The sequence below is a fragment of the Ranitomeya variabilis genome, chromosome 1 (genome assembly GCF_051348905.1).
Source record: "Ranitomeya variabilis isolate aRanVar5 chromosome 1, aRanVar5.hap1, whole genome shotgun sequence".
In the NCBI taxonomy this organism is placed as follows: Eukaryota; Metazoa; Chordata; class Amphibia; order Anura; family Dendrobatidae; genus Ranitomeya; species Ranitomeya variabilis.
The window spans coordinates 712,097,697-712,114,049 of record NC_135232.1 but is presented as its reverse complement, the minus strand read 5'-3'; the positions used below and the strand labels follow the sequence as shown (position 1 = coordinate 712,114,049).

Here is a 16,353-nt window from a genome sequence, read left to right as displayed (position 1 = left end):
CATTGAGGTGTACAGAATGACCTACAGGGATGGAAGCATTAAAACCGCCGTTGTGGAGTAAAACTGATTTGAGACTTCTTTTTGAAGAATCTATAAAAAGACGCCATTGCGCTGAATCATATTGGATTTTGAATTGAACCATCAAACCTTCGACATCGATGCAATAAACCAACTTATCTTCCTGGGCAAAGTAAGGAACAAACTCGTTTTCACGATGTCTGAACCATGAAAAAGACACTCCTGGCAACAATAAATTCTTGCTTTTGAGCCTTGATCCGAGTAACTCAGCGGCATATTTGAGAAGATTCAAGTCTCTTACCAAATCATTCATCTCCTCCTGGGAAAACAATTTTGGTCTTGTATCATCTTCAAAGTCAGAACTTGATTCATCATCTGGTTCAGGTATGACTCCACCTTCATCGGAGCTAGTTATCTCTTCCAAGGTAGCAGGGGCCTTGGGTACTGGTATATCTGTGCCATGGGGGATGGGACGAATTGCTGAGTGAATATTGGGGTATGAAATGGAATGCTTCCATTTTGAATTATACCCTTTCGCATTGCATGAACAAAAGTAACAATCGTCACTATGGTTCCTTTGCTCTCATCATACCATAGGAATCCCATAATGGAAAGCTTTTTTTTTACCCTTGAATCAATTTCGGAGGTCCTCAACACACCGTTTGCACACTTTATGAGGCGCCCAAGCTTTATCTTGATCTCCAAGCTTTAGTCCGAAATAAGCGAAGTATACTTTTTTCACAAAGTTTGTAATATTCAGCTGTTGCTTCAACACTGTATATTCACCACAAATGTAACAGAAACTGTCAGGCGAATTAATACTCTTCCGCTGAGCCATAGTGCTAATTTTGGGAAACACGGTTGAATATGACGAGCTAATGTAGCGCCCCCACTGCCGCAGGGCCGAGGGGTACCCGGTACCGGGCCTCTGAGTCTCTGCTCTGGGGTTGTCACGGTGGCTAGGCCCGGTCCGTGACCCTGCCGAGGGGCGTACAGTGATAGATATGATGGATGATGGTAGTGGTGGTGGTGCAGTAAATAACGAGGACACCAGGTTGCAGTCTCTTTACCTCTTTACTGAAGATCTCTGGGTCCTCAGTCCGGAATACGGTTCACCAGGCTACGCAAGTCCGGCCAGCCCAATGGCACCTCCAGAGTTCTCTTTGCAGGTGGAAATCTGTGCCTTCCCGCTAGCGCTATGTGTTGTGGTCCTCCCCTGCTGTGCTTACGGGATAGTACCCCACAACTGTTGTGTCTGTTTCTGATGTTCCCTCACAACTCGTTCGGATGATGTTCTTCTCCTCCGTCCCTCCCTGATGTTCTGGTTAGGACGGCACCTGTATGACGAGTAGGCTCGGAGCTCTTCCGGGACCCTAGAGTCGCCCCTCTCCTAGTGCGCCCCCCATGTCTTCATAGGTGATGTATGTGAGACAGCCCGCCTGAGACTGACTGTCCTGCCGTTGGTTTGAAGTATTGCTTGGAGCTAGATATATAAATACTTCCTCGGCGTTCCGGCCGCCGGTTGTGCGCCTCAGTAGGATGTTGCCTCGGTCTTACAGCACGACTCCTACTGGTATTTCTCCTCTTGCTTTGATCTCGTTTCTCACCCAGCACAATATATCTCGCTTCTGTTCCTTTCTTAGGGCACCGCCGCTATGCTGAGCAGGCACGGTCCCGTGACGTTCTTTCTTGTAGCCAGGCCTCTGTCAGGATCCCACCCCTGACAGGGACCCTACCGAATCTTTCCCCACAACACCCTCTGCCACAAGGTGTTGCCTGGTTCCAACCCAGTCAGCTTTCTTCCTAACTTCCTGCCTGACCCCCAGTTTTACCAGTATGTGAGGAGTGTCCTAATGAATAGAACCCTTAGCTCCCTCTGGAGGCCCGGCTGTGAAATGTATTGGTGTCTGTGATACCTGGTCAGATGAACTCCTTCAGTGCCATCAGACGTACCATAGCCCCCCTTAGCGGCGGAGCCACAGTACTGCAACGACCAGGACTCTGGGGCGCTGCACTAACATGAACTGAGATGAAAAAGTGTGAACAGGCGAGAACCAAGATAAAACAATCGAATCAAGCCCGAGCATGTCAGAGCCTGTTCGTTCAGCTTGCAACATGTTGATGCTGGTTTCATTAGCTCACTCTGAAAATTCTTTTCTTTGAAAGTTATATTTTTTTGGCATTGCATATCTTCAATGCATTGATGTGAATTAATTAATCGTAATTTTGACTTTCAAAACCCTAAGATAAAAAAATACCAAAAATTGAGAAAAATATACTAATTTGAAGAGAATTTTGCATTTTGTGGCAAATCCTGACGTCCAGGATTTTTTGCAATATTTTTTTCGTTTTCAGCACTCCAAAATACATGGAAATTAGATGAAAATAATTAAACAGCTTTTTAGTCTCAGACCTGTGTTATTTAGTCTGGAAAAAAGACGACTGAGGGGCGATCTAATAACCATGTATAAGTATATAAGGGGACAATACAAATATCTCTCCGAGGATCTGTTTATACCAAGGAATGTGACGGTCACAAGGGGACATTCTCTGCGTCTGGAGGAGAGAAGGTTTTTCCACCAACATAGAGGATCCTTTACTTTTAGGGCAGTGAGAATCTGGAATTCCTTGCCTGAGGACGTGGTGATGGTGAACTCAATCGAGTGGTTCAAGAGAGGCCTGGATGTCTTCCTAGAGTGTTAACAATATTGTATCTTACAGTTATTTGGTTCTTTAGAAGGACGTAGATCTGGGGATTTATTCTGACCGAATATAGGCTGAACTGGATGGACAAATGTCTTTTTTCGGCCTTGCTAACTATGTTACTATGTTACTTTGTTGCTATGTAAAATGGAAGGTGGATGGAAAATTAAAAAAGTTGTTGAAAAATAAAAAGTTGTGGATTTTAGGAAGGAAGGGAAAACTGAAAATGCAAAAAAGAAAAATGTAAGTAATGGAAATCATGGCAGAAATAAATATTTAAACATTTCTTCTGCTAAAACCTCAATCTCTATGGTTTTATACATGAGAAAAATCACGGATGTCTGAATGAGGTTTTAAGAAGATAAATCAGTTCAGATCTTTGGGAGGGTAATTTCACCATCTCCCTCTGTAACTCTGCATCAGGCATGTGTCCCACTGACCAGCCCACCCGAGGTGTCCACAGGGAATTTGCCAGATAGGAAGAAACCTGCCTGGTCCTGTTGTAATACATACTGTACTTTTGTGGATGTGAGATAACTGAGTGACATGGACACATGTATGTCATGTAATATGGCCACGGTGGTACATAAAACTAAAAAAACGGAAGTCTTTTTTTTAATTTTTTATTATAATTATTTGTATGCTTTAGCCTCTATTATTTATTTTATTTTCACTTATTTATAACCTATGGTAATCATTTCCCTGACAGTCCGGTAGGCAGCTGCTGAGTTGTGTATTGTTTAGCAATAATGTATCACCCACAACAATAAATGATAAAGAAAAACATTACATTCTTATAATTTACAGCAGAGGACATAATCTGTTTATAAAATCCACTATTTACAAACAAGGAGAAAACTGATTTTTCAATCTTTTCCAACCCAGATATATACATTTCTACTATATTAAACAGATGGGATATTTCTGTTCCCCATTCTCTGCCTCACTCACCAGTTTGCAGCAAACATGGCGGCCCAGCTGCTCTGATGTCACAATATTATGCTCAGGACTAGGGGGTCACTCAGAATTATGATGTCATAATGGCCTCATGGAATGTCCTGAGGGTATGTAATGTCTGAGCGCCGTGACATCAGTGCCATTTCTAGAGTTGATGCTTTTGCGGACACTTCACTTTGGCTGTGGAAGAGCGAACTAGTTTGTGTTACACATCTGGTGATTACTTCCATTGATTCTTTTTGATCTTTGATCAGAGCACAATAACATCGGTGCCACCGGAGAGCTTAGTTCTCCAATATTCGATCAGCCAGCTTCAGGTAACTTTGTCATGAGTGCCCGGGAGCTGCGTCAGCTGATTGCTGACAATGACGCATGGCTGCGCCGACCAGAAAACCAAGGTAAGTGATATTTGGGGGAGACAGACAATATTCCCACCCTATAGGGCTCTCTTGGGAGGAAATATACCTGGGGTATGATGGGTCACATTTCAGGATAGACAGTGCAGGTTTACGAAGTCCAAAATAATGTCAGTTCTTCGAAGGGTTCCCCTTTCCCTAAACACCACAGCAGCAGATAGATCCATCACTATAGCCCAAAAGTGTTTGCTAACATTGGGAAAAATTCTGATAAATTCTCATTCATTTATAGGTCAGGCCATAATTGTCCATAGGTTACGGTCTCATCAAAGAGATCAGGAAAGACCTTCTACCAGTGATGGACATCAGAGAGACAGCAATGCTGTCACTGAGAGGAGAAGGAGAACGACCCGAGATCCTCCAACTCGTAGGGGACAGGAAGAGAGAAGAGAAAGAAGCCGCTCTCCTCTAAGGCCAGCCCCTGCGGAGCCCTCCAGAACAACAGGAGAGAGCAGCAGGGGTGGTGACCGTCCCCTCCCATCTATTCAACAACAGGAAGTGGGTGTGATTACACCACCAGTGCCACAGGTGGCGGTGGTGATTCCTGTTGGCAGCAGAGTAAATATAATTCTCCCAACAAGGGATATAACCCCAGAGGAGGAGACCCAGTCATGTGTCATCTGTATGACCGAATATGAGATTGGAGAGCAGGTCATAGTCCTTCCATGTGACCACAGCTTCCATCAGGGATGTATTTCTAGATGGCTCCGCTCCAACCCTCTGTGCCCCCTGTGCCGTAACCACGTCTTCCAATGATGCACCAAAATGGAATCACAAGGCTTTAGGAAGAAAGCTATGTCCATGGTGCAGAAAGTGGAAGAGACCATACTGAATTCCAGCCCAAGTAAGGGTCCTGTGCATATATTAAAACTACATTCCTTTGAAGGCTGTAAAAAAAAAACCTCACTTTTAATTTTCCTGAATTTCTGGTCTTGCCTTAGTTTAACATCAGCTTTGGTCAACATCTCACCAAGCATGAAGGGCTATGAACATCCCATAAACACCAGACGGTAAGTCATCTCTCATTCCCTCTGTCCCATGATATCTATGTCACATGTAACCTATAAATAATTGTTCTTTTCACAGAAGGATGATCCAAGTCTGGAGAACATTGAGGAATGAGATCAAAATGACTTGTACTTTATGTAAGTAGATATTAGAATTTGTTTTCTTTTATTTTCCACAGATTATTAACTTTTTACTGGGAATCTATTGATGTCATGTAATAATTTGTCATTTTCTCTTCACAGAAATGTGTATTATTTTGCACATAAATCACCTCATTCCCTCTTCTCTCTCCACCCAATAATGATCATCACATTACATGCAATATATAATTAATTGTTGTTTTCTCCTTTTTATAGAAGGAAGATCCAAGTCTGGAGAACATTGAGGAATTAGATCAGAACGACCTGCACTCCATGTAAGTAGATATTAGAATTTCTTTCTTTTAGTCTCCAGCTCATATTTAGTTACTTTTTATTAGGAATCTACTGATGAGATGTAATAACTTGGTGTCTTCTCTTCACAGAAATCTGCAGAAGTTACAGATCATTTCCATAATGATCCACAGATTCCTCATCTGCTTCATTGAGTCACCGATTCCATCACGTGCAGTGATGCTGATAACAGCTGAAGCTCCAGATTCGGATGTTACCATAAATTCTATTAATTGCAAACAATTTATAAAATTAAATAATATTTACCATCAATATGTCTGGTTGTGACTTTTTACTGTACAAATTGTTACATAACTTTCAGAGTACACAATTATAAGTGAGGGAGGTATCTATCATTAGTTGGTATAGGGGTAGCGATCACACTTAAAGAGGTTATGTACTTTATATTGATGGCCTATTCTTAGGATAGGTCAGAAACATCAGATCAATTTGGGTGTGACACAAAGTGATCAGCTGTTCCCCTAGTCCCCTTCCTGCAGTATGTGTCCCATCCTAATCCCATTCCTCAAGTAATTTGCCCCATCCTGGTCGCCTTTCTGGGGTATTGTGCCCCATCCTGGTCTCCCTCCTTCCAGGCTAATGTGCCCCCATCCTGGAGTAACGTGCCTCATCATGGGCCCCTTCCTGGGTAATAAGCTCTGTTCTGTTCGACTAAAAAAAAAACCAATTCTTACCACCACCACCCTAATTCCCATGATGTGCAGTGTCCTCTTTTTCAGCCGGCTCAAGCGCTGGCAGCTGACATCGGTATGCCCACCATGGTGTATGACATCACTGCCATGTGCCTCCAGGCACGACGATATTAGCTGCCATAATGAGGTGACGTGTGCACAACTATAGAAGGTGCCAGAGTAGGTTCCCACATCATAAATATATGTCCAAATACTTGGCACTGAACTTGATACGATCAATAACAGTATTTAATGTTGTTCACGAGGAAGTAAACAGAAAACGTTTCGGTCAAAATTAGACCTTCATCAGTTACAAGTAAGAAAAACAAAATAAATCCAACGAAAGGTTACATCAAAACACAAAATAAAGTATATACAATAGTATTGGTCAATCGTATTGTAGAAAATGACGGTAAAGCAGACAATAGCAAATTAGTCCAGTGTCACACATTAGAGTGCAAGGGTTAATATCCCTTGAGCAGGAAAGAGAGTGGACCGAAGGAGTTTTGTTGTGAAACAGTGGGAAAAAATTGAAATTTATACCAGTTCATTTTACTTCAAAAATGTCCGAAAACCACAAGAGTGCTAACTCAGTTGCCAACTACCGTATATACTGGAGTATAAGCCGAGAATTTCAGCCCATTTTTTTAAGCTGAAATTGACCCTCTGGGCTTATACTCGAGTCATACCCAGGGGTCGGCAGGGGAGAGGGAGTGGCAGCGGTCTAATAATACTCACCTGCTCCTGGCGCGGTCCCTGCATGTCTGTTCTCCGAGCGCTGACAGCTTGTTCCTGTAGTGAGCGGTCACATGGTACCACTCCCATAGGGGTGGAGCCGCATATTCATTACTGTAATGAGCGGTACCATGTGACTGCTCACTACAGGAAGAAGCTGCCGGCACCAGGGAACAGACGTGCAAGGACCACGCCAGGAGCTGGTGAGTATAATGCAGTGCGCGATATTCACCTGCTCCCCGTTCCACCGTCGGCGCCGCTGTGTCTTCTGTGTCCTCTGCACTGATGCTCAGGTTAGAGGGCGCGATGACGCAATTACTGTGCGCCGCCCTCTGCCTGAACAGTCAGTGCAGAGGACGGGGAAGACACAGCGGCAGTCGGCGGTGGAACGGCAAAGGTGAATATAGCAAGTGCCGAGGGCCTGAGAGGTGAGTATGTCATTTTTTATTTTTTTTATTGCAGCAACAGCATATGGGGCAAATATCTGTATGGAGCATCTTATGGGGCCATGTGCAGCATTATATGGGGCAAATATCTGTATGGAGCATCTTATGGGGCCATGTGCAGCATTATATGGGGCAAATATCAGTATGGAGCATCTCATGCGGCCATGTGGAGCATTATATGGGGCAAATATCTGTATGGAGCATCTTATGGGGCCATGTGCAGCATTATATGGGGCAAATATCTGTATGGAGCATCTTATGGGGCCATGTGCAGCATTATATGGGGCAAAGGCAGCAAAAATTGAGACAGAGAGACTCATTGCCACAGACAGTAAAAATAATCCCCAAATATTCTTTAGCTACGTAAATAGTAAGAAACTAAAAAATGATAGTGTTGGCCCCCTTAAAAACAGTCTGGGTGAAATGGTGGATGAGGATGAGGAAAAAGCCAATATGCTACATGACTTTTTTTTCATCAGTATTTACACAAGAAAACCCCATGGCAGACAATATGATCAGTGATAACAAAATCTCCCCATTAAATGTCACCTGCTTAACCCAGCAGGAAGTACGGTGGCTTCTAAAAATTACTAAAATTGACAAATCTCCGGGCCCGGATGGGATCCACCCCCGAGTACTGCAGGAATTAAGTACAGTCATTGATAGACCATTATTTTTAATCTTTAAAGACTCCATAATAACAGGGTCTGTACCACAGGACTGGCATATAGCAAATGTGGTGCCAATATTCAAAAAGGGGACAAAAAAATGAACTCGGTAATTATAGGCCAGTAAGCTTAACCTCTACTGTGGGTAAAATCCTGGAGGGCATTCTAAGGGATACTATACTGGAGTATCTGAAGAGGAATAACCTCATGACCCAGTATCAACACGGGTTTACTAGGGACCGTTCCTGTCAGACTAATCTGATCAGTTTCTATGAAAAGGTAAGTTCCAGACTGGACCAAGGGAACGCAGTGGACGTAGTGTATATGGACTTTTCAAAAGCTTTTGATACGGTGCCACACAAAAGGTTGATACATAAAATGAGAATAATGGGGTTAGGGGAAAATATGTGTAAGTGGATTAAGAGCTGGCTCAGGGATAGGAAACAAAGGGTGGTTATTAATGGAGCACTGGGTTGTGGTTAGCAGTGGTGTACCACAGGGTTCAGCATTGGGCCATCTTCTTTTTAACATATTTATTAATCACCTTGTAGGGGGCATAGAGAGCAGAATTTCTATATTTGCAGATGACACTAAACTCTGCAGGGTAATAAATACGGAGGAGGACAATTTTATATTGCAGGAGGATTTATGTAAACTAGAATCTTGGGCTGATAAATGGCAAATGAGCTTTAATGGGGATAAATGTAAGGTCATGCTCTTGGGTAGAAGTAATAAGATGTATAACTATGTGATTAATTCTAAAACTCTGGGCAAAACTGTCACTGAAAAGACCTGGGTGTATGGTTGGATGACAAACTCACATTTAGTGGCCAGTGTCAGGCAGCTGCTACAAAGGCAAATAAAATAATGGGATGCATTAAAAGAGGCATAGATGCTCATGAGGAGAACATAATTTTACCTCTATACAAGTCACTAGTTCGACGACACTTAGAATACTGTGTACAGTTCTGGTCTCCGGTGTATAAGAAAGACATAGCTGAACTAGAGCGGGTGCAGAGACGAGCGACCAAGGTTATTAGAGGACTGGGGGGTCTGCCATACCAAGATAGGTTATTACACTTGGGGCTATTTAGTTTGGAAAAAAGAAGGCTAAGGGGTGATCTTATTTTAATGTATAAATACATGAGGGGACAGTACAAAGACCTTTCTGATGATCTTTTTAATCATAGACCTGAGACAGGGACAAGGGGGCATCCTCTTTGTCTGGAGGAAAGAAGGTTTAAGCATAATAACAGATGCGGATTCTTTACTGTAAGAGCAGTGAGACTATGGAACTCTCTGCCGTATGATGTTGTAATGAGTGATTCATTGCTTAAATTTAAAAGGGGACTGGATGCCTTTCTTGAAAAGTATAATGTTACAGGTTATACAGTTGTGGCCAAAAGTATTGACACCCCTGAAATTCTGTCAGATAATACTCAGTTTCTTCCTGAAAATGATTGCAAACACAAATTCTTTGTTATCATTATCTTCAATTAATTTGTCTTAAATGAAAAAACACAAAAAGAATTGTCCTAAAGCCAAATTGGATATAATTCCACACCAAACATAAAAAGGGGGTGGACAAAAGTATTGGCACTGTTCGAAAAATCATGTGATGCTTCTCTAATTTGTGTAATTAACAGCACCTGTAACTTACCTGTGGCACCTAACAGGTGTTGGCAATAACCAAATCACACTTGCAGACAGTTGACATGGATCAAAGTTGACTCAACCTCTGTCCTGGACCCTTGTGTGTACCACATTGAGCATGGAGAAAAGAAAGAAGACCAAAGAACTGTCTGAGGACTTGAGAAACCAAATTGTGAGGAAGCATGAGCAATCTCAAGGCTACAAGTCCATCTCCAAAGACCTGAATGTTCCTGTGTCTACCGTGCGCAGTGTCATCAAGAAGTTTAAAGCCCATGGCACTGTGGCTAACCTCCCTAGATGTGGACGGAAGAGAAAAATTGACAAGAGATTTGAACGCTAGATTGTGTGGATGTTGGATAAAAAACCTCGACTAACATCCAAACAAGTTCAAGCTGCCCTGCAGTCCAAGGGTACAACAGTGTCAACCCGTACTATCCGTCAGCGTCTGAATGAAAAGGGACTGTATGGTAGGAGACCCAGGAAGACCCCACTTCTTACCCCGAGACATAAAAAAGCCAGGCTGGAGTTTGCCAAAACTTACCTGAAAAAGCCTAAAACGTTTTGGAAGAATGTTCTCTGGTCAGATGAGACAAAAGTAGAGCTTTTTGGGCAAAGGCATCAACATAGAGTTTACAGGAGAAAAAAAGAGGCATTCAAAGAAAAGAACACGGTCCCTACAGTCAAACATGGCGGAGGTTCCCTGATGTTTTGGGGTTGCTTTGCTGCCTCTGGCACTGGACTGCTTGACCGTGTGCATGGCATTATGAAGTCTGAAGACTACCAACAAATTTTGCAGCATAATGTAGGGCCCAGTGTGAGAAAGCTGGGTCTCCCAAGTCAAAATCATAAATCTACCCTACATATAAAAATATTCTTTATTATTAAAAACAAGGCAAACTCTGCTACCTATAGTGACAAAACACACACAAAAAGAAAACCAAAGTGCTCAAAAACTGCCCAAGACTTATTGGGGGTATCTAGACACCCTTGCTGAGGCTCCTACACCTGACCCCTACCTGGCTGCGGAGGTAGACGCCCTAGGGGGGAACGTTGTAGCGCCCCCGCTCCACGATGGCTAGCCCTACTGGCCCTAATGCACCCTGTAGCCACTAGTGAGAGCCTCTACCCACGGACTAAATGAACCTCTGTAACTATACACAGAACACCTTTGCTAGGGAAAAGCGAGGTCCCCAATACATATAAAATCAATATGAACACATATGGCGAAATGTGATATATAAAATAGGTGATGACTACTTTAGCTGTGAGCAATATTATTCCAATAGATGTGAATATAATACATATACCATAAATAGTCCACACCTTAAAACTATATTAGGGGCTAGTCCAACTACGTTTTCCATGTGCATTTGCCAATATGGGAACCCCCACTTCCTTTACTCAGGCACATGAACCAAAGATAAGTATCTCCTACAAGAGACTCCGGTCCCGATGTTAAATGAAATCAACATTATCCGCTGAGATACAGTATATATATAAAAAAACATCGATATTCATCTAGTGATGCACCAGCTGTAGTTCACCATTCGCCATTTAAAATTTTTCGCCTCAATGCGTTTCGCCTGCCTAGGCTCATCAGGAGGCCTGATATAATGATAACCTGTGTCACATCAGATACCCTCTCCCTCAGAGGTCATGGGTCTTCCAGCAGGACAATAACCCAAAACACACTCCAAAAAGCACTAGAAAAAGGTTTGAGAGAAAGCACTGGAGACTTCTAAGGTGGCCAGCAATGAGTCCAGACCTGAATCCCATAGAACACCTGTGGAGAGATCTAAAAATGGCAGTTTGGAGAAGGCACCCTTCAAATATCAGGGACCTGGAGCAGTTTGCCAAAGAAGAATGGTCTAAAATTCCAGCAGAGCATTGTAAGAAACTCATTGATGGTTACCGGAAGCAGTTGGTCACAGTTATTTTGGCTAAAGGTTGTGCAACCAAGTTGGTCACAGTTATTTTGGCTAAAGGTTGTGCAACCAAGTATTAGGCTGAGGGTGCCAATACTTTTGTCTGGCCCATTTTTGGAGTTTTGTGTGAAATGATCAATGTTTTGCTTTTTGCTTCATTCTCTTTTGTGTTTTTTTCATTTAAGACAAATTAAATGAAGATAATACTACAAAAGAATTTGTGATTGCAATCATTTTCAGGAAGAAACTGAGTATTATCTGACAGAATTGCAGGGGTGTCAATACTTTTGGCCACAACTGTATATACTAGATTCCTTGATAGGGTGTTGATCCAGGGAACCAGTCTGATTGCCGTATGTGGAGTCGGGAAGGAATTTTTTCCCCAATGTGGATCTTACTCTTTGCCACATGTTTTTTTTTTGCCTTCCTCTGGATCAACATGTTAGGGCATGTTAGGTTAGGCTCTGGGTTGAACTAGATGGACTTAAAGTCTTCCTTCAACCTTAATAACTATGTTACTATGTTACAAAGGAGGGCAGCTAAATTAACAAAAGGGATGGGGGAACTACAATACCCAGATAGATTAGCAAAATTACGATTATGGTGAGATATATCAGACACACCCATTACTAACCCCATAGTCAAAAGTAATAAAGACACACTGAGAATAGTGATTTCATTGAAAAAAACACTTCTCAACCCTCTTTTAGCCATTTATTCCCATAGAAATGAAATTTATACACACGTGTCTACCGTAATTCCAGAATAAAGATGTCTCACGATGATCCTCAACTCTGCTACATCCACATGTTGTGTTGAGCGGTGACATGATGCGACCACTCAGTACGCCAGTCAGAACACATGGACATTAGCGTGAGAATGCACCTGCAGTGATGAGCGGTGAGGTCAGTAAGGAGACCAGATTTTGTACCACACATCACTTTTTTGGGGCTTCCCCCTTTTTAATAACCAGTAAAGCTATGCAAACAGCTGTGAGATGATATTAACAGCCTGGGAAGCTCCATGTTTATTGCCCCATTCCCAGACTATTAAGACCAGCTCTAAGCTATCTGCTTTCACTCAGCTGGTTAATAAAAATAAGCGAGACCCCACAACAAGCACTGATTATATATTTCAATGACATCTATCTATCTATCTATCTATCTATCTATCTATCTATCTATCTATCTATCTATCTATCTATCTCTAGATCGCTCTCTCTCTATATATATATATATATACATACAAGATTGTTTTATTAGATAGAAAGCTAGCTTGAAGTGACAAGGAATTACTGTATGTAAAAGCTGATGTCAAAAACGAATTGAGGCTTCATAACTGTTTATGCATCTGTTAAGCCCTTGTGGTATGAGAGGTGGTAGGCCACCATGAGCCCTGGCACCAAGAAACCTTGCTATTGTTGCTGGCTACTAGAAACAGGCCTAGTTTCATCCCAGCTTTCTGGCCTGAATTGTAGCACAAAAGGTTTTGAAATGTCGCAAAAGTTTTATGCAAGAGGCTGCACAAATTTTTCAAACTTTTACCGTTTCTACTCTACTTTTGCCCAGCTCAAACAAAGTGTGCAGAGCTGGGGCAGAAAGGGTCTGTGATAACCCTCACTTTTCAATTTCATGACGAGAGGCAACATTCCTTATGCTGTTGAATAGATCTGATTACTAGCCATTAGCAGAGGCGTAGCTAGAGCTTTTGCCGCCCGGGGCTGTTCCCGAGTTTGGCGCCCCCCCCCCCAGCTCAAAAGATTTTTTTAAGCCACCAAAATGACAAGGTAATCTCTTTTGGCCAGGCCCTACTCTACTGTAACCTATTAAATATTTGTTAAAATATGCAGTACAATTTAGGTATATTTTTATTTATTTTTCAATTTTTAAAATGACCTATAATACCACATACAAGGAACAAATACCACAGCACCATGACCAGACACCATATCACCACAGTGACCTATAATACTATCTACAAGGCACAAATACCACCACACCATGACCAGATGACATATTACCACCACAGTGATCAAATAATATCAAATACAAGGAACAAATACCACAACATCATGACCAGACCACATATTACCACCACATAGTGACTGAATACTACAATACTGATAATAAAAAAAACCCACAATACTATCACCATAAGTGCCATTATACACAGGAGATCTGTACTTAGTATGCAGTGTCTGTGTACGGGTAATACAGTGATCACCAGTGACATTATACACAGGAGCTCTGTATATAGTGTATAGGTAATACAGTGATCACTAGTGAAATTATACACAGGAGCTCTGTATACAGTATACAGTGTATAGTGTCAGTGTATAGGTAACACACTGACTCACCAGTGACGTCTCTAGGTGAAGTCCTTCATCTTTCATCCCGCACAGACCGCCATCACTTCATCCAGCCAGGACTCGTCTCTGCAGGAAATAACATAGTTATCTCGAGTTCCACTTGCATAACACATTACTTAATTTTCCCAACTTCTACATTACACCACATGAAGAAGGCGACATAGTGTCACTCTACAGTACACAGTAATAGGACCGCCCCGCCATTTAAAACACTGTACTCAAAAAATAAAATAAATACATCACTGCAGTAATAATATCCCTTAATTAGCCCCTATGGTAATAATATTCGCCATTCTAGCCCCCGTGTGTCTCATTCCTGGCGTCAGCCATATGTTCTCCCATCCTGCCCTAATGAGTATCCATCCTGCCCCATATGATCTCCCCATCCTGCCCCATCTGTCTCCATCGTATCCATCCTGCCCCATGATCCTGCCCCATCTGTCTCCAATCATGCCCGTATCACCATTCTGCCCCGTCTCCAATCATGCCCCCTGTGTCTCAATCCTGCCCCATCTGTTTCCAATCCTGCCCCATCTGTCTCCAGTCATGCCCCAGTGTCTCCAGTCATGCTGCCATGTCTGTCATCCTGCCCCTGTGTCTCCATTCCGCCCCAGTGTCCAGCATACTGCCGCCCCAGTGTCCAGCATACTGCCCCCCCAGTGTCCAGCATACTGCCCCCCCAGTGTCCAGCATACTGCCGCCCCAGTGTCCAGCATACTGCCGCCCCAGTGTCCAGCATACTGCCGCCCCAGTGTCCAGCATACTGCCGCCCCAGTGTCCAGCATACTGCCGCCCCAGTGTCCAGCATACTGCCGCCCCAGTGTCCAGCATACTGCCGCCCCAGTGTCCAGCATACTGCCGCCCTAGTGTCCAGCATACTGCCCCCCCAGTGTCCAGCATACTGCCCCCTCTGTGTCCAGCATACTGCCCCCTCTGTGTCCAGCATACTGCCCCCTCTGTGTCCAGCATACTGCCCCCTCTGTGTCCAGCATACTGCCCCCTCTGTGTCCAGCATACTGCCCCCTCTGTGTCCAGCATACTGCCCCCTCTGTGTCCAGCTTTCTGCCCCCTCTGTGTCCAGCTTTCTGCCCCCCAGTGTCCAGCTTTCTGCCCCCCAGTGTCCAGCTTTCTGTCCAGGGCCCCCCCTATCGCCGCTCTCAATTTAAAAAAAAACAAAAAAAAAAAACAAGTTCTGCTTACCTGCCGCGTTCCTGATCTTCATGCAGCTGAAGCGTGCACTCGCCAGCGACTGACAATGACGTCAGACGCCGGCGACATGCACGCTGGGACTGACGTCAGCTGCCAGCCTCAGATTGGCTGGCGGCTGTTAACTATTGACGTGCGGGCGCGGGCCCGCACGTCAATAGCGTTAAGGGCCCCTTTCCACTTGCGAGAAACACGTCCGTGTCTCGCATGTGGAAACCAAGCTGTGGCGCCGGCACTTTGGAGTGGAGCGTGCGGCTCCATGTGTTCATATGCGGCCGCACGCTCCGCTCTGGAGTGCCGGCGCCACAGCTTGGTTTCCACATGCGAGACACGGACGTTTTTCTCGCAAATGGACACAAGCCTTAAACAGCTGCAGCGCCGCCCCCCGCATTGTGCCGCCCGGGGCGGACCGCGCCCCCCCCCCCCGCTCCCCCCTTCCTACGCCACTGGCATTAGTGATGAGCGAGCGAGCTCAGCATATTTGGCGTGCTCTAATACTATGTTCAAGTCGCCGTAGCTGCATGTCTTGTTTTTTTTTTATATTTCTGTTTCTTGGATCCATATAAAAAAAATAATTACTGGAAATATGAACTCAGTGGAAGAACATTATTGTACCTTTGTGGCATGGAGGTCCATGTTCTCAAAAACACTTAAGTCTACCTCTAGAGACTTCAGGTTTCTTTTGTCCCAGGGATAAGCTGTGTAAAACAACAGCAGAAAACAGTTAGCAGCCTCATTTATCAACATTTGATTTAACCTTCTAACAGTTCAGCTGGGAACAGGGGTATAGCTGTAGGAGGTGCAGAGGTAACATTGGTGCCAGATCCCTGATGACCAATATATTGGTGCCAAATAGAAGTTTCATGCTATGGCCATTAATATGTGTTGCACAGTTGATTTGCAAGAATATTAGGTTTACTGATGGGAGCGAAGGTCACAGAAAACAAAAATTTCATCATTGCATTTGTAAAAATATAGAAGATTGTATGCAGTGGCGTAACTACAAAGTTATGGGCCCCGGTGCGAACTTCCAAATGGGCCCCCCCCCCCCGCCATAAAATTCAATGTAACCCCCATAGAATACAATGCAGCCCCCCTCATAGTATAATGCAGCCCCTCCATACAGG

At 43.7% G+C, this 16,353-nt stretch overlaps 2 protein-coding genes across 2 annotated transcripts in view; both read left to right on the top strand.

Moving 5' to 3' along the window:
• The first annotated feature begins 302 nt into the window (after positions 1-302).
• ABCD4 (ATP binding cassette subfamily D member 4) overlaps positions 303-16,353 on the top strand; it is a 179,362-nt gene continuing 163,311 nt past the window's right edge. Inside the window, exon 1 of the mRNA XM_077267421.1 lies at positions 303-402. The gene's annotated coding sequence lies outside the window, so the exon portion shown is untranslated. The remainder of the gene's footprint in view (positions 403-16,353) is intronic.
• Positions 3,797-5,363, top strand: LOC143759598 (uncharacterized). Its single transcript, XM_077248967.1, has 2 exons — positions 3,797-4,076; positions 4,327-5,363. Exons 1-2 carry the CDS (start codon positions 4,007-4,009, stop codon positions 4,848-4,850), a joined length of 594 nt encoding a protein of 197 aa, XP_077105082.1. The 5' UTR covers positions 3,797-4,006; the 3' UTR covers positions 4,851-5,363.